General features: G+C 53.9%; 1 protein-coding gene across 1 annotated transcript in view; it reads right to left on the minus strand.

The window, feature by feature from the left end:
• Positions 1 to 16,318, minus strand: part of CLIP2 (CAP-Gly domain containing linker protein 2) — a gene marked incomplete at both ends in the record, with an annotated part of 50,607 nt that extends 34,289 nt beyond the window's left edge. The window contains 2 exons of the mRNA XM_084250142.1: positions 1,009 to 1,559; positions 16,189 to 16,318. Coding sequence (XP_084106268.1) covers positions 1,009 to 1,559; positions 16,189 to 16,318 — 681 coding nt within the window. The remainder of the gene's footprint in view (positions 1 to 1,008; positions 1,560 to 16,188) is intronic.
• Positions 16,319 to 23,283: the final 6,965 nt, after the last annotated feature.

Consider the following 23,283-nt stretch of genomic DNA (forward strand, 5'->3'; position numbering starts at 1 on the left):
CCTTTCACCCCCTCTACCCCAAATGCCCTTCCCAGAAGCCTCCAGGAGAAACCTTGGTTCTATGTGAAACCTGTGGGGTGGAAAGGGAGGATACCTGGAACTGATACCCTCCTGTGGTCCCCACTCTGGAAACCAGAGTCCCTTGAACCTGCCCCACCCAGCCTGGGAGCTCCAGGCACGTGCTCCCCACCTAGAGGTGCGGCCATCCCACCCTCTCCCTCAGGAAGGTTCCGACCCGAATACAAGGACCTTTCCACCAACGGCCCACCTCCATTGCCCTCTCACACCGCAGGCACGACACACACCTTCAGGGACGGACCTTGCGTTACTCTCCCTTTCCCGGCACTGAGGTCTTGGTGCGCAGGGGAGCTGAGGATCACCTGGATTTAGCACAGCACGAGATGGCCCCATGCTGTCTGGCTCAGGCACCGGGAAGTGGTACACTCAGCAAAAGGACGAATCCAGACTCTGAAGGCCTGGGGGCTACTTCTCCCTTCCCACCTCACCTCAACAGCTGGGACCACTGGAGAAGAGACCCCAGGGGAGAAGAGACCCCAGTGAGCCCCGTCTCTCCTCCCCAGCATCAATGATCAAGTGAGTTACAGAGGAGTAGGTATCTGCACCGCCAGGCCCTGGGCCAGGGGTCTTGAGAGCACCTCCGTGCTGGTGAGCTAGATCAATGGACAATGCTGGTCACAGCTAACACTGCACTGAGTACCGGAAACTATCTAAAAGCATCACACATAACAACCTATGAGGTTGCAACCTATGAGGGCGGTCCTACTAAAATTCTCATTTTATAGATGGGAAGACTGAGGCCCAGAAAGGTTAAGAGACTTGCCCAGGGTCACACAGCAATAGCCACTAGAGCACACCTTACCAATCACCCTACTCATTCTGTGGTTCTGATAAGGAATGGGTGCCTTCAGGTGAGCCCAGCCTAAGGCCCTTAGGTCCCCCCTGCCTAGCTCCCAGGGTCCAGCTTGCCCAGGGAGGAGCAAAACTCACCAGCACGCGGTCTCCCAGGCGCAGGTCCTTGTCACCCCGCTTCACAGAGCCACTGTCGGAGAGGTTGGAGCCCGACTCGTTGCCCGTCTTGACAGAGCTGTTCAGGACGCTCTCCCGCAGCGGGATGACACGGCTGGTCAGTGGGGGTGTGGCTGTGCCCGAATGCAGGGACAGGTTCTGGGCGGTGAGCGACTCCACCGAGTGGGCATCGCTGCCTGAGCCCTCGGCCGTGGGCTGCCGGGTCAGCTTGGAGGGCCGCGTGAAGATGCCCTGAAGGGCTGGGCATTCAAAGTAGCGTACACCGCCCACAGCGCCGTCGTTCTTGCCCACCGGGTCATCCAGCACCACGCCAGCCCACTGGCCGGGCGCGAACTGCGTCTCACCCAGGTACTGCACCACTCCTGGCTTCACACCGTTCACCCACACCCGCTCGCCAACCACGAAGTCCCCCAGGAAGTCATCGCCCACCTCGGCTGTCTTCTGCCCAGGCTTCTCAGGGGCAGCAGCTGTGGCCGCAGAGGGGCCGGAGGCCTGCTTGTGCAGGGGGGAGCCTGAGGAACAAGGAGAGGGGCACAGGGTTAAGCTGGAAGATGCCAGGGCCAGTTCAATGATGGGGAAACTGAGGCAGGTGTGGCTAGCAAGTTGGCCTTGGGCGGATTTCATTCTTCTTAGATCCGAGGCATCCCTAGGTCTCTCCCTACTCCTCCAGCCCCTCTGCAAAAATTCCAAGGATTAAAGCTCAGAAAAATTCGTCCCAGAAGCAACAGCATTCACTGTTATAAGGTCATCAATATTGAAGAACAGGGATGAACCATTCCCAAGAGTTATAAGCTGCCTCTCTCTATCCTGGTGGGCTCAGACCCTCAGGTATTAACCAGAAGCCACCCATGGTCCCGGGTGGGACTCAGCTCTTATGAGTGGTCTCTGCGTACCCCTTTCCTCCTGGGCACAACAAAAGGCTCCCAACCTAGTCCTTGATAGTTGGCCAGTCACAGACATTATGGGCAAGAAGGAGCCTCTTACTCCTCTCCTGAGCCTCCCTTTCCCTGCCTCCCCTCCTCAGGCTGCAGCCCTAACCTCAGGATGACAGACCAGGAAAGGTAGGCAGGAGAAGGGGAGGAAGTAGAAACTCAGATACTCCTAGGACTGGACTCCCTGGATCCCCTGATCCAACCCCTTCTAATACAAAGAATGACCCTGAGGCTCCGAGCGGCCTTGCCCAAGGCCACACAGCAGAATTGGGACTCAAGCCTTAGAAGGGGCCTACCTTCCAGATCTAGGCTCCACTGTACTACTACATAGGCAGAAAAAGAAAAGGAGGGAAGTAAATAACTCCAGGTCTCTCAGAAAAGACAAAAGAAGGGATCCAACCCACTGCATTTCATGTTTGGCTCCTCGGCCTCAGGCAGACCTCCTGCGCAGGCAGGCCCTCAGGATGTCCACCTGTTTGTGCCTCAAGGTCTGGAGGCTGCCTCTCCTCCTCGCCAGACCAAATACTAGGCAAAGAGGTCTCATCCTTCTCCGCCTGGACTCCAGATATTATCGGCTGGTGAAACAAGGATGGGACAGGCGACAGGACAGGGTGCTGTCACTGCTCTCCGGGGCTGGAAGCCAATCAAATGGTCAAAGCTTCTTAGGGCTGGGGAAGCCACACAACCCAAGCAGGGGGCCAACATACAGGGTCCAGCACGCAGGTTCTCCCTCTGGGCCACTGGCAGCAGTGGTGGGAAACACATGTATCCCCCTCACCCAGGGCCTGGGCAACCAGGATGGGGAGCTCTGACCGAGGATAAGGGGCTACCTGTCCTGGGTGGTCAACAAGTCTGACTGCTGAACTGTATTAACAGCCACAGAATCACATCCATCAGACGATGCTCTACTAAGAGGCTGACATACCACAGCCCACCTGACTCTCAGAATTACTGCTATGAAGTGATTTTGTTATGCCCATTTTACAGATGAAGAAACTGAGGCTTTACCTAGGCCCCATGCAGCAGGCAGCAGGGCCAGGCTCTGACCAAAGGCCAGTACACATTTCAACAAATGTGCACTAAGCACCTGCAACACCAAGCCCCAAACCACAATCACCCTGAATCCTGGACTCCCCAGAACAACCATTTCCTGGAATGTGGCCACACCACGCACTTCCCCACAAGCAGGAAACAATCTGGGCTTTCACTCCTCCTGCATAAGGATATCCTCTCCAGTTTGTTGTTTAGAGGAGAATCCTAGGAGGGACCCTGATTGGGGGGCCCCCAGACCCTTCTCTTCTACCACCAAGATCCCACCAGGTGGAGGCCAAGTGGCTGGGGCCCCACAGATCTTCTCTCCAACCCAGCTGCCCCCAGCCCCACCTGGTCTCCTCTCCTGCACCTCTGTGCCGGGGCCACTGGCCGTGATAGACACAAAGCCCAGGGCAATGCCCACCAGTGCACAATGAACGCTGACTGTTGCTGTCATTATGACGAGAATGATTTATACTCAAACTGAGGGATTCAAAAAGCTTTAAAAACACAGGAGCACAAGAGCTTCTGGCAAGTCCTGAAAATGCCAGGCAAGTAGCCCTACTTGAGTAAAGAGAGGGGGGTTGGCAAGTGGGTCGTCAGCTCACACAGACTTATCCTGCTCACCAACACCCAGGAGCAGCTCCTAAAGTCCTGATGGAGGACGCCTGTATAACAAGGTGCTTCATCAGCAGGGGCTGTGAAACCCCACAGCAGCTCTCCCCTGTGACTCCCCTCACTGGCCAGGCGGGCTCCTTCCTCAGGGGAAGTTGCTCTGAAAAGCAGCCACAGTGGGTGGGCAGCTGGAAACTGGACAGCTCCCCACCCCTGGGCACCTCATTAGGCATAAACACCCAGGGAGCTTCTGGGCCCGTCAACAGCAAGGTGTTCACATTGTCATTATTAAAATAGCAGCTGCCACTTAGAAAGTGCTGACCACATGCCCCCAACAAACTGGGTACTTTCTACACGTCATGTTCTTATTTTGAAGGTTAGGAATCAGAGGTTGCCAAAATTACCCGGCAGCATGAGGTAGCTCCCCTGAAGGCACACGCGGTAGGTATGCAGCAGTGTCAGTTTCCTTTCAGGATCTCCCAGGTGTTCCTGTGCCAGAGGCTCCGTGATGTCCACTAACTGAACTGACCGGCTGTGGCCCAGGTCAGGGCCTATTCCTACCTGTCCTCAGAGCACAGAGGGAGGTCCAGGTCGAGGGACCCAGGGGGCTATACTTGGCAAGAAGCCGCCCACTCAGCTGTCCTCGCCAGCTGTCCCGGCCCAGGCAGCCCCTCAGGTAATCGCCTTTCATCCCCAGCCCGCTCCTCCCAGGGGTCACAGGTCCAAGAGCCAGTTGTTTCAACAGCTGCTAAATCCAGATCCAAGCCTGGGCAACCGTGCTACGGCATTTGCCATTTTCCCTCTCTGGTGCCCTGGGCTGCCCCAGCTTCACAGAGACAAACCCTCATCAAATCCCCCTCTCAGCTGGGACGTTCTCAGCTGCCTGAGGTTGAGGAGTCGAGGAAAAACTCCAGCAAGGGCCCCTTTTCTCTAGAAGCCATTAGTAACGCAGTGGCAAGCCCTTTCTAGTATCTGGGCCTCAGTTTCCCCAGGGACAACAACTGGCTAGATCAGGAATAGCTAGTTCTGGTGGGCACTGATACTCCACAGGCCCGCCTTCCTCTCAGAGCTGCTGTGTGTGGTCAGAGCCATCAGGGTGGACAGATGGGTGGGCTCCTGGGGCCACAGGCTCACAGGCGGGTGCTCCCTAAGAGCAGGGTCTGGGTCTGGCCTCCTCCCAGCTCCTGCACAGAACAGCAAAGGCTCAGCAAACACCCAAGAAGGCAAAGGGCAGGGCCTCCCCTGGTGGCGCAGGGGTTGAGCGGTGGGCTGCGAAGCTGCCCACAGCCTCTGCAGCGCCGGTTCGATCCCCGGCTGCCGGCGAGGGTCCCACATGGTGCGACAGACCTCTCCTGCCGCCCGCTGCTCCCCTCAGCAGTGTATTTCGTCAGTCTGCCTGTTCTGTTCCCTGCTCTGGCTCTGGTGAATTCTCTCACCCTCCTGCGCTTCTGACTGTACACAGTGCTTGTATAAATAAATAAATCTTTAAAAAAAAAAAAAAAAGGCAAAGGGCAATGATAGGGTTAAGCCTCACCCAAGCAGCTGATACCGTCCCCAGACAGGAGGCGCGAGGGAACTGACTCCGGTTTCAAGTTCAAAGTAGAATTTTGATGAAAAGGGCTAAAGGACTGGTGTGGCGTGGCAGCAGCTGGTGGCCTGACCACTGGGGGAGGGGTGGGGTGTGCAGGGTGAGAGCACATCCTGCCCTCCTTCCCCAAGGACCTCCGTCCCGCCCTGCTGGGGAGTTCGGCCAGGCCTTTTTCATTCCAGCAGATCTCTGCCACCAGGGTCCTGTTGCTGAGGTGCTGGAGCAAACAGGCATGGACAAGAGAGGGCCCAGCAAGGGGCTGGGGCCGGGAGACACAGGACTGCAGCTACAATTGAGCAGGCCACTTGCCTAGGGGAAGGGACCAAGATTCCCGTGGGCCTGGGTTGGGAGAGAAAGCTCACTTCGAGTGGAGCACGTGCCAGAGGCTCCTGCCCCAGCCAGAGCTCCCTGACCTCCTCTAAGAAGCCTTCCCTGACTGCTTCAGCTCAGAGCCAGCATCACCTTCTACCCCTTTCTCCTCACAGAGCCTCATCTGCTACCTTCACCCACGTGTGTCAGTCTTAGGAGAGCTAGCTTCTCCTCTAGCACCCAGCCCAGTGCCAGGCAGCAGGGCCCCCAGGCAAGCTGGACAGCACTGCCTGCCTAGGGTCGGACCTCACTCCCAGGAGGGGCCACAGTGATCTGTGAGGGGTGCCTGGAGTCTCAGTGTCTCCAGCAGCAAGGAGCCAGAGGCTCACTCTGGATACTTTCTGGGCTACCTGGTCTCTCTTCCACTTTTGTACCTCCCTGAGTCTCCCAATTTCCCCATATTTCTAGAGGAGAGCTAAGAAGCCTCTCTTTTTTCAGAAGCAAACCTTCACCCGCTCTGGGACTCACCTACCTATCATCTTCACCCTTTCCTGCTTCCCCCTCCCTGCTCTCCCTGAGAACCCCCAACCCACAAAAGAACAGCTTCCCTCACCCACCCCCATCCTTTCCAGCAAACCACCTTTCTCCCACTATTAAAATGTAGAGACACAGATCACTCAAGTCCACTGCAGAAAATTGGAAAGCACAGGTTCCCCATTTCTAAAAAAATTAAAACACCTGTAGATGCCATCATACAAACATGATCACAATTAACATCCTGGTGTGGGTTTTTCCAGACTTAATCCTATGCACGTGTATGCCCATATGTCCCACATACATAAAAAACAATAAACAGGACCATATTTAGATACTACTTGGTCCTCTGCTCTTCTCACGGTGGGAAGTTTTCCATCCTACAGTGCCTAGAAGTAGGTGGCTCAGTCACTGACAAGACTATGCTTCCCAGCTGCCCTCGGTCCCCCCGGCTCCCAACCTGTCCTGCTGGGGAAGCTGCTTGTGGTGAGGCGGCCATGGCCTCCACAGCTGCCCTGCTTGGCCATTCTCTGCCTGGTGGTGCCCAGCCCTGCTGTCCACCCTCCACCTAGGGCTCCCTGCTCCGGGCCTCTCTCCTTCCCCCTGCTGGCCTCCTCACCAGGCCAGCTCCATCCGCTCCTCTCTCCATAGTGTTCTGGCAATGGTGTGCTGGAGACGGCTCAACAGCTAGCTCTCCAGAAGGATAAATACAGTCCCCCATCCATGGTTTCAGTTACTTGAGGTCTGATAATATTGTACACGATAAGATATTCTGAGAACGAGAGACCACAGTCACATAACTTTCATTATAATATGTTGTTCCACTGTATTATTAGTTGTTGTTGTTAACCTCTTACTACACCCAACTCATAAACTTGTTATCATAGGTATGTATGTGTAGGAAAAAAGTCTATAGAGAGTTCAGTACTATCTTGGAACATATCCCCTATAAACCTTTTTTACAGGGGAATATTTGCTAATTTCCATGACATAAATTCTCGCTCTGTGGCCAATTCCCAGCTCCAACATGGTGTCTCCGAACATGGAGCCGGGAAGAGATTATATAGCATTTCCACCATAATGTAAACAGCCCCTGAAGATGATACTGTCAAATCTGACTAGTAGTGAACTGCAGTATTTTACCTGTTGTAACATAGAGGAAGTATTGGTGGTATAAATACTATTAGGAGTACTACTAGAAGTCTTGAGTTTTTAATATTTATTACCTGTGCTTTTTTTTTTTATTTATTTAGTTTGTTTGTTTGTTTTGTTTATACATGCACTGGGTACAGTCAGAAGCGCGGGAGGGTGAGAGAATTCACCAGAGCCAGAGCGGGGAGCAGAGCAGGCAGAAGGACCGAAGTACACTGCAGAGGGGAGCAGCGGGCGGCAGGAGAGGCCTGCGCGCCATGTGGGACCCTCCTCTGGTGGCCGGGGAGCAGCCGGGGATCGAACCGGCGCTGCAGCCGCGGGCAGCTTCGCAATCCAGCGCTCAACCACTGCGCCACCTGGGAGGCCTATTACCTGTGCTTTTAATGGCATTTCTTTAATTGTAAACTCACAATCCGAGCTTTTAATAGAATTTATTTAATTTTAAGCTGACACAGTCTGATTTTTTATATAATGAGTAAAAGTTTTCAAAATCTAGCTTGCAAAATTCCTGACAGTTTTCACCAGTGGTTCCTGTGAGCCAGTATGGGTCAGCGCCATGGGTCTCAGCCCAGCCCATGCCCCTCCAAGTTCTCTATAGACCCCAAGAGTGAAAGATGGAAGAGGGGACAGGAGCCCCAAGTCTTTGGCTTGTGTCCAACACAGGACACAAAGGAGGGAACTAGAGGCCAGAAAATGCCCTTCTTAGGCCAGTCCCTGGGATCCCCGATCCACAGCATGTTCCCCTATAATCTAGCCTCCCCCGACCTCCTGCAGTTTTAGCTACTTCTTATATGCTGCCCTATTTCAGCTTTTTCTTTAAAGACACTAACAAAACCTCACAAAAGCCTTGTAGAAGATCCAAATGACACAACGAGATGTAGAATAAACTGGGCCCGGTTGTGCTCTCTGGTTCAGATCTCTTCCCTGGCCACCAGCCCCACACAGCCAGCAGCTGCCTTCTCCAGGCGCTCACACTCAATATTCTTGATTCCTCTTGATTCCTTCCAAGAGTTCCTCCTTTGTGCTCCCCATCTGAGACCCCCTACCCACCCATTTACTCAGGTCACAAACCCTCATTGCTCCTTCCCCCTGTATCCTCACCCCCTTAACCCCATCCAGCAATTCATCACGAACTAGCAATTCCACAGAAAAAGTAACTCCCAAGTCCACACCGCCCTCTCGGGTCTCAGCAGTCCCTCTTGAGACTTTACACCTTGCCTCAAAAGGGTGTCCCCATAAGGCCCCCTCCGGAGCCATCAGTGTGAGCCCTCTGAAACACAAACCCAATCCCACATCACTGTCACATTCACTTTTTACCCTAACCTTTGCCTCTTACAATGCTCATGTTACTTTTGTAATAAAATGAATACAAAATTGAAATTCAATATTTTTAAAAAAGAAAATGAGGACTTAAATCTTTGGCATATGTCCCAAGGAAATAATTTAGAAAACTGACTATCTTGTTCATTCAAAAGCAAAAACCCTGAATCTAAGTGTCCCCCAAAAGGACAGCAATTACATAAATATGGTCAAGGCTTTCAGAATGTCAAACGGCCTTGGAAAAGAATACTTCCAGGTTGCAAGGGAAAGTGTTTCTGATGTGATGCTTACAGAAAGAGTAAGTTCCAGAGTGTCCCCCATGCAGCACAGGGCCTCCTATGCCTGCGGGTGTGGGAGCAGGAATAGGGAACAGGGTAAAAGGGAGTCGATTTATAAAAGGAAACAAAAAACAGAAACAAAAAACTTTGCAGGGACCCAGAGAAACAATATGCAGGAGAAAAGCACGGGCCCGCACCCCGAGAAGGAGGTCAGTTCCCTAAATGTTCCACAGAACATAGTTCCACAGCGTGTTAAGAGGTATTATGAAAAAAATGTAACTTTCAATTTCAAACTGGCTAGAGAAATGGCAGCTTAAATAAAGTTCAGGTTATTTTGCTGCAGAACTTTTCAGAGCCTTTAATGTGCAAATGAGCACTGTTACCACTCAGGCGGGGCTATAAATAAGGTGACCACATCATTGATCACCTGGAGAGAAAGGAGGTGCTATTATTACAGCCTCATGCCAAGATCACACGCATAAACAGGGCTGCCCAGACAGGGGGTCGCCTGACCTTGGAGTGGGACTCTCCTCTCTGCGTCATCTAGGAAACCCTGTCTGCCACCCACACCACCTCAAACACCCCTCAATGGGCAGAAACCCCACCAGATTCTTTTCCCCTTGGTCTGCACAGCCCTCCTCTCAGGACACAGCAGACACATCTGCCCCACAAAGCATATAAGTCCTAGGATGTGGGGTCTACACCGAACTCCTCTCTATTCCTGGAGTCCCTGACCAGGCTGAGGACAAGCCTGACCATGACTCTGATCTCCCTTCTCTGGGGACCCTAAAGCAACACACATAAATGCCCCAGAAACATGCAGCAGCTTTCTACTCTAGCGCCCTTTTCTCCACAGCAGGTGCTCAAGGCGCGGTCGGGAAGGAAGGCTGGGCTCCCCAAAGCATTTCTCAAGGGCCCTCCCGCATTGAGCCCCTCAGCCTGGCCCTCCCTCATATCAGAGAGCATCTGCTGATATGACGTCCAGGGAAGGCTGAGCCCAGCAGCCCAGCAGCACAACCCACCGGAGCCAGGCAAGAGCCCGCTGACAGTGGCTGCCACAGGCCAGGCCTCCTCCATGCAGCCTCCAACCAGCCATCCCTGAAGAAGGGACCGTCACAGCCACTCCTGGGCTTATCGTCCTTTCAGCACCAAATGGGACTCCGAAGCCCCCTTTCATTCCAGCTACTCTCAAACCAGGCGGGCAAAGTCCCCACCCACCAGACTCAGCCAGGAACCCAGGGAACCGGGAGAGAAAGATGTGGGAGGCTTACCCTGGGAAGAACAGAGCCAGCTCCCCATGGAGACCACTCCACGGGCTGCGGGTGGGCAGCCAGGCAGGCAAGCGGGCAGGCGGGCAGGCAGGCAGGCGCTGGCAGCCAGGCCCCCGCCCCCAATCGATACTGGACAACGTCAGGAGCATTAGGAGGCTGCCCTGCCCCCACCCGCCCTGCAGTCCAGCCACAGAAAAGCTCAGCTTGGCTTTTCCCATCCTGATGCCATTAAAAAGTTTAGGATGTGGTTAGGGGAGGAGGCTGGAGAGGCTGACCTTGAAGGGAATGAGTACAGTGCTGCTAGGGGCCAGTGTTGGCTTGGTGGGAGCATGGGCTGGACGCTGATCCCGGTTCTGTTCAGGCTTACACAGTGTCTCAGACAGGCCCCTTAAAATGGGGATGCCACCACTTGCCCTCCCAGGAAGGCATGATCTTCCAGGGACAGAGTGGGGCCAGTGTCTAAGACTGGAGGCCAGTTGCATGCCGTGGTTCACCTCAGCCACTCAGTGTGACTCCCAAGTATGAATACCCATGGGACGCAAGAACATCTGGGTCCTAGTCTAGTAAGCCAGAACTGTGCAGATCAGTCCTGGGCGGGACCTCAAGGGTGCAGGGTGCAGGACAGAGGAGGTGAGCCCCAAGTGGCTCACTTCCTGTTTGAGGGGGTGCCCCCAATGCTCATCCTTTACCTCCTGGGTCCCCAGCATGAAAGGTCACAGCACATTTGAGGGCAGTTGTGACCTAATGAGAACAGATTGGTTATCCCACAGGGGCAAGCGTGAGCCAAGTGTGCAGAGCTGGGACAGGAATCGGGACCCCGGCCCCGTCCCTGGAGTAGGGGAAGCAGCAGATGCCACAGGCCTGAGCCAGAGTTAGCTCCAGCCCAGGGTATGCCTCAACGCCAGCCTTGTGGTCCTCTGGCACCATAACTGGGCAACTCAGCAAAGAGCTGCAAGCCTCAGTATTCTCTTCTCTAATATAGAAGTGAGAAGAAGCTCTATCACTGGGCTGCTATTGACAAAGAAAGGGGACAAGACATTCACTACACAGCCTGCCTCTCACACACCCAGATGGGACATCTCTGGGGCTAGAGCCAGAACAAGGATGGGAGACACCCTTTAAGGACCCGCCCGTCCCAGTGAGGGAGCTCAACCGCAGCCCTACAAGTCCTCCCCAGGTCACCCCAAGGGACATCCATGGTCTAGCCAGCCCTCCCTGAGACCGGACCCCAGGGAGAGGCTAACCTGTTCACAGCCTGCCATGTACCCCCCTTCCCCAGGAATTCAGGGATTCTGGGTGCTGTGCCTCTGCCGTTTACTTAGCTAGGTGACTTGGGGCAATCTCCTCTCCTGTAAAATGGGACTCAGGTGTTGTCACAATCCAGAAAACCAACGGGAGTTAGTACAATAACAGTAATTATCATGATGATGCTACAACTGTTAGGGGGAAAGGATGCCCTAAAGCTAATTCCATACAGGCTTTGTGGACTCCACCCCCACCCCAGGCCAAAGCCAAAGACACTGGGAACTCCAAATCCCATCACCACCAAAGGGAAGGTGGCTGGGACCTGAGGGTGGGGTTAAGCAGCCAGGTTGGGATAAAGCCAGACATGGGGCTTTGGAGGGGTCCCCCATTTTGGCTCCCCGCCAGCTCGCAGCATCCAGCCAGCTCTGAGAGTGCCTTTGGGTTTCTAGGTCGGCGGATCGGGTAGGACACATTAAAGACTTTATTTCCCTATTTTCTCCCTGAGTTGTACATTTTCCTTATTTCCTTTTCCCTTGTAAATAAACCTTTTATTAACCTTTTGTATGTGCCTGTAGTGGAGTATTAATAAGTCCCTTTAAGCGCGCGGGTGAGGACCCACAGCCAGGCAACCCGTTCAATATCGGGGCTGTCCTATAACACAACCTGCTGGTCCAGGCCCCATCCAAAACTGCTCCGCCACACCAGGTCTGCTGACAGCTACAGCTTGCACACTGTTCTGTCCACTCGTGGCTTAGCTTTCACCTTGTCTATCTCCCTAGCCCCCAAGCTCCTAGGAGGCCAGGCTGTGACGTCTATTTCCTCCAGAGCTGAACCCCCTCTCCTCCCCTCAGGCCCTGGATAATTCCAAATGCCAGGCTACCCTAGTCACAGCTCCCCAGGTCCCTGCAGGACCCTGGCTGCTGCCTGCCAATCCACAACACTCCAGCTGCTCTGTGGTCCTCAGACATCGCAAGGTACAGGCCTCTCAGCCACGGCACCTCTGCCTGGATGCTCCTTCCCTACCCTCAGCTGACTTCGTCCTTGCTCCTCACTGAGATCTTCGTACCAAAGTGACCTCCTGGGCTAGACTTTCCCTGACCGCCTGCTCTGAATCAGCTTCCAGGGTGCTCCATCTCATCCAGCTGGGCTGCTAGCACACCACCCCATTCAAGTCTGTGCCCACAGGTGGGTCCTACAACCTGCTCTGACCACCTCCCCAGCCCTGGCCACCTCCCCAGCCCTGGCCACCTCCTGGTATGAGAGATGCCCCAAACGGCCCTGCTGCTCCCTGTGGGTCAGAGCTCTGGGCATGAACAGAGGCCCCATCAACATGGGCGGGGGGCAGGGGCATCGGTCCAGGCCCGGCCCCTGGCCAGACCCTCTGCCAGAGGCTGAGCTCATGCTTTGGGAGCCAGCCACTGCCCCGATTCCCAGAACAGACTCTAGCTTGTCACCGCCCTGCTAAGCCAGCGCCAGGCTCCAGCCTCCACCAGACCTGTCTCTCAGTGCTCTGGTGCCCACCACAGACTCAGGTGGGCCTGGCACTCCAGAAGTGTGGAGGGCAAACAACCAGTTCCCTGAGTGGGTGAGGGAGCTGGCGAGGGGGCAGGACACAGGAGTTGGGGGAGGCAGTCCTCTCCTGGCACTTACATTTGTTCCTCCCCTCCAGACACTTGCTAGGAGGCCTTGGGGTAGGGAGCAAAGCAGCTCTGCAGGCTCACAGCTCCCTTCCCCTCTCGGGGCTTCACTGCCTGATCTCTACTCCCTCCCTGGCCTGGGTGTCTCCTCTGACCTGTGGGGAGCCAGAGAGACTGGGAGGGCACCACCAAGCCCAGCTGCAGCTTTTCCAAGCACCCTCTCCAAGTCAGGCTGGGCGGGTGAGGGGGATGGGGCTCTAATCAATGGGGCATTCATCTCTGGGCAGCCCAGCCTGTGGGGGCCTTGCAGAGTCAGACCACCCAGCTCTGACCTCAAGGCCTTCCAGACCACATGCATTGAGACTAGGAAGCCCACAGCATGTCACCCTGTTGTCCCCTGCAGAGTCAACTATACAGACAACATGACAAAGGAGATATTGCCGTGGTCCAGGAGGCACTGTCTATAAAATACAATAAAAAATGAAAATGAAAGAAACAAAACTGGGTACAACCCATGATTTAATTGCTTAAAAAGCAACATGGGCAATGGGAAAAAAGACTGGAAAGGAATATATCACACTGGTAGCTGGGATTAGACTAAGTGGAGGAGTAATGGATGTTTCTTCTTTTATTACTTTAATATTTTTCTGTTATGAAACTTCCATGGGTAAAAGGAAAAGAAAATTACTCTATAAATAAATGAGTTTTCTGTACCTATAGGCTCTTCACATTCATTAACTCATTTGATTCCCTCAGAGACATTATCCCATCAGTGGTTCAGAGAGGTTAAGGACACTTCCAGGGTCACACAGCAGGATAGAACTAGCCAGGCATTAGAGCTACTACAGAGCCAGAATTCAGGACCTTCTTAGCAGAGAGAGGACAACAGGAAAGAACCCAGACAGTGCGACAGGGCTCTCTCCAGTAGAGAAGAGGGTTAAAGTTAGGCCTAGCCAAAGCCCTTCTCCAGCTAGTGGTCTGCCCCACCCCTACTCCTGCACCGGGGAGCTCAAGCCCTCTTAGTGCCTTTACTCATGCTTTTCCACCACTGTCCTCAGGTCCCACTTCTCTCTCTCCACAAGGCTCAGCTCATTCATGCTTCCTCCAGGAAGTCTTCCCTGATAGCACATTCATAGTGGTCAGTCTCTTGACCTTTCATAGCCATGGCAGTGAGTGCCATGACCAAAGCCAACTCACTGGTCTCCCCACCCTGCTCTTAACCTCCACGCTCTTCTCCCACAGTGGCCTGAGGGATTTGAATAAGGCTCAGTCATTCCTATGCTTACATCCTTTAACAGCTCCCATCACACTTACCCCAACCCCCTGCCCTTCAAGAGCTACCTCTGCCTCCCTCTCCAGCCCCACTTTACTCTACTCTCCATGCAGACGTGTCTTCCTAAGAATTTCACCCCTGCTTCAGGGCCTTTGCATCACTCATTTCCCCACCTGAAACATCCTTACACTTCTGTTTCCTTTCCTGTATTTTCTCCTGTTTGCTCAGGAATGCCTCTCATGAGTAAAGGGGAATATTCACCATGAAGGGGGTGTCTGGATCTTCAAATGAGCCTATCTATTTGCCCATGGGCACACAGCATAGCCTCCTCACCCCTTCCTACTGGGTGTTTGGCTCTGTCAGCACCTTGTTCTGCCAAGCGCCTATGCCTTTCCTCGACCCCACCCAGGGCACAGACTGTCTAACCTCTGGCCGTTTTCGTCCTTCAAAACTTCTGTCCCAATTAGGTAAGATGGATGAGGTCTTACCCTGCTGGCTAGAGTGTAATCAAATCAATGATCTGTGCCTGAAGATATCCATCCCAGTATCATTTATCAAAGTGAGAAACAAGAAACAATCACAATTTTCAACTGCAAAAAACGGGTAAGGAAAATGTTCTAATTCTTTCTAACACACTCATTTTGATTTAAAACCCACCAGCAGGTCCCCACTGTTGTTAGGATAGAAGGAAAACTCCCCACACGACCCAAGTTGTCTCCAGTTTGGTCCACTCCCATCTCACCACCATTCTTCTCTTCTCCCTGGTCACATTCCAGCCAGGCTCACATTCTTATCCTCCCTTACAATCACCATCTCCCTTCTGCCTCTGAGTCTTTGCACATGCTGTTCCTCCTGCCTTAAATTCCCTCCTCTCTTTATCCAATGAACTATCCCCCTCAAGACCTCAGCTAACATGTCCCTACAGAGAAGGCATTGCTAACCTACTGGATCTGGTTGGGCCCCTGTTATATGATACTCAGGCTCCCCCATTAAACTCGAAACTACCCCTACCCCTTGCCTCAGGGCTGGGACCATATGCATTTGATTTTGTTCAGTTCTGCTGTTAAGAATGGTATCAACAAAGCAGGCTCCTGACATATTTGTTGAAAGAACAGAATATTTTACAATCATTAAAAATGATAGACATGAAGTTTTTATGACATAAAAAAAATTCACTTGATCATATTCTTTTTAATAGCAGATGGCTTGTGCATGAAGCACTATGCATACAGTACATGTACATATATGTGTATATACAAGCATTATGCTTATATATGAAGCATAGTGGCAAACACGTAACAAACAAATATACAGACAGAAACCAAATAGTAATAGTTGCCTCTTGGGGGTGTGACTATAGGCAATTCTACCCTGGTGTCATCTTACCAAAGTGGCTGGTGTGGGCCATCTTACCTCATCTTCAGAAAAAGCAAATGACTAACAGCTCTTTCTACCCAATTGTCCACAGAACAGGTGCCCCTGCCCTGAAGGCATCCCTGCCTTCCAGGTACGGAAAGGCTAAGAGCAAGCTTCTGGGCACAAGGGTGGGTGGGAGGATGGGACTAGATCCACCAAACAATCTCAACCTGAAAGGGAATGAGCGGGTGCGGGAGGCCAGTGGGGGCTGGAGTTTGAATCGTGGCTGTGTTACTGGCTGAGTGGCCTTGGGCACACTGCCATGCCTCCCTGGACCTCACTTCTTCATCCTAAGTGAAACCAACAGAAACACCCGCCTCCTAGCGCTGGGGAGCAAGAAAAGGAATAACACACATACAAAATAAGAGGCAGGGCAGGCTGCTAGCTAGTTTTTTAAGGGATCACAGTCAGACATGAAGAAGAACATCCTTGCACTGCTGGACTCTGGCTGGTCACAGTAACACCCTGTGTCTCAGGGCTCTTTCGGAAGAACCGCTCCCGCACTGGCCCCCCCACCGCACTGTCCTTGGCCTGCGTACCTTCCTTGGAGCCTGTGGCTGCTGCTGCGGCCGAGGCCGAGGCTGAGGCTGACCCGGTGGATGTCCGGCCCACAGGACTAGAGTGCTTCCCCCCACGGCCCGGGGGCTTCAGGCCACTGGGCTTCTGCATGGTGGTGCCACTTGGTGGGTGGACAGGTGCAGATCATGTCCTCTCCGCCATCATCATTCACCTGCAGAAAGAAAAAGGCAGCAGTCCGGTCAGCAGTGCCAGAGCACCCTGATGATGCCAACACAGAGGATTTCGGCACCCTCAACCCGTCATCACCCCTTTTTCTAGATAGAGAAACTGAGGCACAGAGCAGCGGCAGTAAGCATGGGCCCGCACGGCAATGCTGCCAGGTCACGTATCCTGGCCTGCTGAACTCGGGTGGGCACACTTTCCGCCTCTTCCTGGAGCCAGGAGGCACGAATCAGGCAAGCTGGCCTACAGGTCTGCAGCAACACTGCACTAAGCCCAGTGGCTCCCCAGCAGGACCACACAGCGCAGTACAGCCACTTACAGGCTGGGTGTGGCTCTCACTGCAGAGCACAGCCCAGGGGGATTCTGATGCACACGGGCAACCATGGATCACTTTCAAAAGGCCCTCAGATCCTCTAGGACCAGCCAACACCTCATACCTGCCTGATGAGGGCTGGACAGAGCAAAACCCAATTGAATTAGCCAGCCTTGCCACACAGGCCGCATGCCAGCTCCTGCCCGCATCCCCGTACCTGCCCATTCCACCAAGTCAGGACATGCACTCAGAGGAGCTGACACCTGCCTTAACCTGCAGCAGCAGGGACTTGCTGTACCCTCTGCCTGCCCTTCCCGTTACAGCTCCCTGGCTTTGTGACTAAGGAGAGAGAAGGCCACGTGGATGGCACATAGGAGCGCCAGTTTGACAGAATACACACCTGAGAGAGGAAGCCCCCTGTCTCCAAGGTGCTCTGTCCAGGGCACGAGGTGACAGCAATATGAGGCTGGCTATAAGGAGCTTGGAGGAAAGGCCAAAAGACAGACCCACCATTCCCTGGCCTTCCCTCCCACCATCTTCTGCATACCCATTCCTGTCCCAAATGTCCAAGGAGGGCTCATTTTGAGCCAAGCCTTGCCCCACCCCAGGTGCACAGGCAGGAAACAGCCTCTGACTTTGGGAGCACACTGTCCAAAGGGGAGAGGGAATTCAGAGCCTGCTGGACGTGTGGCACTTCTGGGCGGAAGTGCCCTTGGGACCTTGGGCACATGGGAAATCCATGTCCTCTGGCCACTCAACTCTGATGGAGCAGGGGATGTTGCCCCACCTTAGCTCACCTTTGGGCACTGAACATTATGCCCTTAGAGAACCGCTAAGAGTGAAGAAAAGAACTTCACTCTTGACCCACATGACGTATGTGGGCTGATCCCCAACCTCCACACCTACAGTTGACATATGGCCCAGGCCTGGCCAGAGCCCCCATGATTAGTTAAGGGAAGAACACATGATGCAAGGACTGTCAGGCCTGGACTCCTGCTGGAACCTAAGGAAGAAGGGCTCTCCTTGCTCCAGGGCCACCTGAGCGTGGGATGGAAGCCAGGAGCTGCAGGGCTACCCCAGTACCACAAAGGAGAGCCTGCCAGGGAACCATGCCAGCACAGAGGAAGCAGAGCTGAGTCCTAGATCTAGAGGGCCTGGATCCAGCTGAGCCTGAAGCTAGTCACCTGAGCTCTTCACTTACATCAGTCAACAAGTTTCTCTCGCTCTCTCTCTCTCTTTCTCTCTCACACACATACACACATACACACACAGGCATTGTTTTCTCTTGTCTGAATCTACTTGGGAGACCAGCTAACACAAAAGCCAGTTCATGTGCTCATGGCAGAAAAGTGTCCTCAAGATGGCTTTTGGGCTAGCGGGATGAATCAGCAACACCATTACCCGTCCTGGTACAGCCATGGGAAAGAAGAGCTCCTGAGGGGTGGGGTGGGGCTGCCAGCCATGAGCAGGGAAACATGAGCTGCACCAGGGCACACAATGCTGGCACCCACGTGCCCAGTGAGGTATGTCTGCCGGTTCTGGCCTGGCCCCTAGTGCTGGCCCAATTCAACATTCCAATCCCGACTGATTCCCTGACACTCTAGGAATTCTGGGGCCTGGAGTCACTTGGTCAGGCAGCTGGGGTATGTAGCTACTCCCCTGCTCTACAGAACCTGACCCTCCTAGGAAGCCTGTTCACAAGGAACTGCCCTGTGGACTGTGGATGTCACTCTTTGTGAGCCTGCGGGGCTCTGCCGGCATCTCCAGGCCAGAGAGGGACTCACTGAGCAAGCCAGAGTGAACAAGGTTGATCTGTAGTGGTTACCACGTCACACCACGGATGGCTAGAAAACAGAAAATCCAACAACATCAAGTACTGATGAGGATGTGGAGCAACGAGCACACACACACTGTTGATGGAAATGAAAAAGGGCAAAAACACTTTGGGAGACTGTCCTACAGTTTCTGAAAAAAGTTAAATATATACCTACCATATGACCCAATCACCCGAGAGAAACGAAAATAACAAAGATTTGCAAGAAAAAAAAAATTTACAGCCACTTTATCCATGATAGCCAAAGAAGGGAAATAACCCAAATATCTATCAACTGGTAAGTACATACTCAAGAGGCCTGCAGATCCACACCACAGAATGCCTCTCAGCAATTTTAAGGAACTACTGATCTATGCAACTTACTAGGAGATCCTCAGAAACTTTATCCTAAATGAAAGAAACCAGCACAGAAGACCACGTGCCATGTGACTGCACCTCTGAGGAATTTCAGCACCACAGACACAGGAGAATTTACCAACTGGATGGGTGGTAGAGGTGTTCTCAAGCCAGACCGTGGAGATGGCTGCGCAACTATTTATGCTATAGACCACAAGCTGTACGTTTCAGATGGATTTTGAGGTGTGCAAATTCAACCTCACCTTAAAAAAATTATATAAAAGAGAAAATCCTTGAAGGCTCCCCATGGAAGTCAGTACAATGGCTTCCAGGCCCTCCTCACCTCTCACCTCTACTACTACATCCCTCCCTTACCCACTCTCCTCTAGAGGCTACTGGGTCACAGGTGGCCTACAACAGCCTCTGGGCCTGTGCCTGTACCATTCCCTCTACTGGGAATGCTTGTCCCTCAAATATTCGAGCTCATTGCTTCCAGATGTCTACTCCAATGTGCCCTTCTATAGCTTTTTTTTTTTTTTTAATAGAGGCATGTTTTATTTGTTTGTTTGTTTGTTTATACAAGCACTGGGTACAGTCAGAAGTGCGGGAGGGTGAAAGAATTCACCAGAGCCAGAGCGGGGAGCAGAGCAGGCAGAAGGACCCAAGTCCACTGCTGAGGGAGCAGCGGGCGGCAGGAGAGGTCTGCGCGCCATGTGGGACCCTCCTCCGGTGGCCGGGGAGCAGCCGGGGATCGAACCGGTGCCACAGAGGCCGCAGGCAGCTTCGCAACCCAGCGTTTAACCGCTGCGCCACCGGGGAGGCCCCAATGTGCCCTTCTAAAGTTACAACTCCACCCAGTGCTCCCCCTACCTCCCGCCTCATTCATCTCCATGACTATGGGGTGTTACAACTGCCCTTGGAGACTCACTAACTGGCCTTGCCACTGGTGACCCAGGCCACCACCTTACCGACCCACCTCCCACATCCTGAATGTGCCTTTTCACTACCTGTTCACTTCACCTATTCCAACCAGCTATGGAACCACCTAGCCCAATGCTTCCTCCTCCAGGAAGTCTCCCAGGATGTTTAGCCCATACAGACCTCAGGATCACAGGCTGAGCCAAAGAGAAAGGATACAGTTCTCCTTTATCTTCTTCTTGCCTTCTGGGAGCCTGTGGGAACCCCCAGGTGGAGCTCCAGTCTATCCTCTCTGAGAAACCAGCCCCAGCATGGCACCGGGCACAGAGCCTGTGATTTGGAAACCCCATATGGAAGCAACCTGCCATGGCTCAGAGAACACAGGGATGCTCCTAAGAGTCTTCCACAGTTGCCCTCCTTCCCTCCCTGGACCCAATAACTACCATCAGCAGCCTCAAGCATGAAGGCGCTACTGTGGACCCGGCCTTGAGGGTCGGTGGCCTCGTGCGTCCTCACAAGCCTGAAGAAATGGCCATCTTATGGGGGAGCACTGGGTGAGTAAAGTTTGGGGTCTTGCCCAAAGTCACACATGACTCAGCAGCTGTCCACCCCTCCCTGGACTACCCAGGCCAGGCCCGTAATAACATTTGTGAGACCCCTGGCCTCTGCAAGAGTCATATTATTCCCATGGAACCAAGGCAGCATTCATTGGCCCAACATCACTGCTGAGGCTGCAGGGAGTAGGGAGAGAAGGGGCAAGTAGCCCCCCCTCCACCCCCAGGCCTCCTAAGCAAGGGGAAGGGGCATTGGAGGAGAGAAGAATGGCAAACAGGAAGAAGGGGAGGCCTGGGGCCAGCCGCCCCTTTATGACTCTGCTCAGCTCTGGGGATAGAGGAAGAGAAGGGGGTTCTTAGAAAAAGTTGGGATGTGGTGATAAATTGGCCTCTGGCCACACTGCTGTTCACTGGAGGAGGCTGGGGAGTGGGGGAGGGAGTAGATTTAAGCCTCTTGTAGGTCTGAACCCCAGATCCACTAGGAGTGGCTGTGGGACCCTGGCTCAGCTGGAGCCTCAGTTTCGTCACATGTAAAACAGGGTGAAAGTATTACAACTCTCTCTGTGGGGAGTATGGACAACTGAGTCAGAGGATACAAGTGTTCCTTGGTGCCTGGCACCCAGAGCTGCTCAGAAAGGGCAGCTGGCACTACTTTCCGGTCTTCTGAAGGCCTCCGGGCACATGCCGCGTCCCCCAGGGACTCGGGTCCAGACGAGCTAGGCGTGGGAGACGCAGGCAGGGTGGCATTCAGACCAACAGGCCCCCTTTGTGCTGCACTCAATTGCCATTTACTGAAGACAAACCCCGGCTGCATTTCAGGGTGTCCATTTCAACTGTCCGGGGGTGGTAAGCTGCAGTTTCAGTGGGGATGAGGCCCAAGAACTTTCCACCAATCCACGGCCCGGGGTGCAGTCTGACCGAAGGGGGGAGGGTGCCAAATAGGGCACTGGAAAGCCCATCTCCAGTGTGCCAGCATCATCCAGAGGGTGAGGAAGGCAGCACCAAGAAGAGGCCTCCCACAACTGGCCTCAGTTGGGAGACCTGGCTCCATTCACGCCTGGGCCTGCCTGTGGGAGGGCAGCCCTTCGGCAGGATGCTGCTGGGCTCATCCCCAACAGCAGCAGGTCCTCCTCCTCCCTCATCAGAGAGCCTGGCAGCCAGGGTACCCGTGCTTCCCCTCTCCACTCCTGAATCTACTGACACACATGCCAAGCCACAGGCAGCTGTGGGTGAACTTGGTGCAGCTCCTATACACTGCTCACAAGCCCCAAGGCTCAGGACCACATGAGATGGGGGTGGAGGTCTGTAACATGGGTGGGAGTGGGGGTGCTAGGGGCACCTGAGGGCAGAGGGGCTGGGAGTCAGGTGGGGAAACTGAAGCACTGACCATACTGCCAGGTCAAGCAACAGCAGAGTAGGGCCAGCCTGGGGCCAGGGAGGCCACCGTTAGAGACAAGGGACTCATAGTGGGGCCTCAACTGCAACAGAGGCCAGGGCTGGGGAAACGGGGATGGGAGAGATGGCGAGCAGTGGCGGGTGTGGGCCAAAGATATGCCCAGGGTTCAGGTGGCAGACCCTCTTGACAACGGAGGGGTCTGGGAGGTGGCAAGGGCCGGAACATGCTAGGCGTGAGGTGACTGCGGCAGCTGCAGGACCAGGAGGCAGAGTGACGGAGTGTGGCCTTGGGAGAGTCACCGGAGACATACAAGACTGGGGTGAGGGGGGCATAGGCCCGGGGCAGCCACCAGCATGGAATGGACGGGGCCAAGGGGAAGAAGAAAGACAACACCGGACACTCAGTCTTGAAACACAGGCATGAATAGGCAGCTTTCGAGGAGGAGAGGATGCCAGGCTGGGCCTCCAACTCATCAGGGAAATGCAAATCTAAGCCGCAGGGAGATCCCACTTCCCAATCAGATGGGCGAAAAGCCGAAAGGCCTGCTGATGTTAAGGGCTGGGAAGGCCTGGGAGCCAGACCTGGTGGCGGGTCGGCGGGGGACAGTCGGGAGAGCACAAGCCCGGGGGGCCCTGCAGGTGCACAGACCCAGCAGGAACTTTCCCTGGGTGCTTTCTGAAGCCCTCCAGGGAACGGTCAGGCTCCCAGTACTGGGGTAGGAATAGCGCTGGGCAGGGTAACTGGGGCTTTCTTTGCAGTTGACCCTTGAACAACACAGCTTGATCATGCACTCACTTACGCACCAATTTTTTTTCTCCTAGGATTCCTCAATTTCTGGATTCAACCAATGGGGATATGGGGGGGCTGGCTGAACAGCGGATGCAGAGCGGGCCTACGTGGACCGCCCGCCATAGGGCATGCACCGGTTGCCACTGCGAGGGAGGGAGGCTGGGGATGGGCGCTCCTAACCCACCAGCTGCTCAAGGGTCAACCATGTATTTGTAAGATTTGTTCTTAACCCCTCCAGGTGTACACAGTGTTCATTGTCTCCCGTCTATTATTTTTGTTTTGTTTTGAGCGCCTAAAATAGCTCCGAATTATTATCTTTTAAGTTAACGACAGACACAAGGGGAAGAGAAAGAAACAGTCCTTCTCCCCACTTTTACCTGCCAAGAGGAATGGGGGGTAGGTCCCACACTGAGTGGGCATGCACAGGTACTGACCACCAGGCCAGGGCTCCCCCAAAGGTGAGCACAGTCCCTATTCGACTGGGCCCCCCAACTCTCACACCTGCACTAGGAACCCAGCGCACCAAACCCTGCACCACAAGAAATTCAGCAGTGGGTGTGACCACTTTCCCCAAAAGCCTACTCCAAGCTGCTGTCCCCTTCAAGGCCCTTCAAGGTAGAAAGGAGCTTTGTCTGCAGGTAAATTTCACCCAGCAGGAAAGCAAGAATGCCCACTGGCAGGCAAGGAGCAGGGCAGGGCTGAGTGGGCCCCTCCCTGTGAGTCTTGCCAACTTAAGGCGGAAGCCAAAGCTTG

The sequence above is a fragment of the Talpa europaea genome (assembly GCF_964194135.1).
Source record: "Talpa europaea genome assembly, chromosome: 12".
Lineage (NCBI taxonomy): Eukaryota > Metazoa > Chordata > Mammalia > Eulipotyphla > Talpidae > Talpa > Talpa europaea.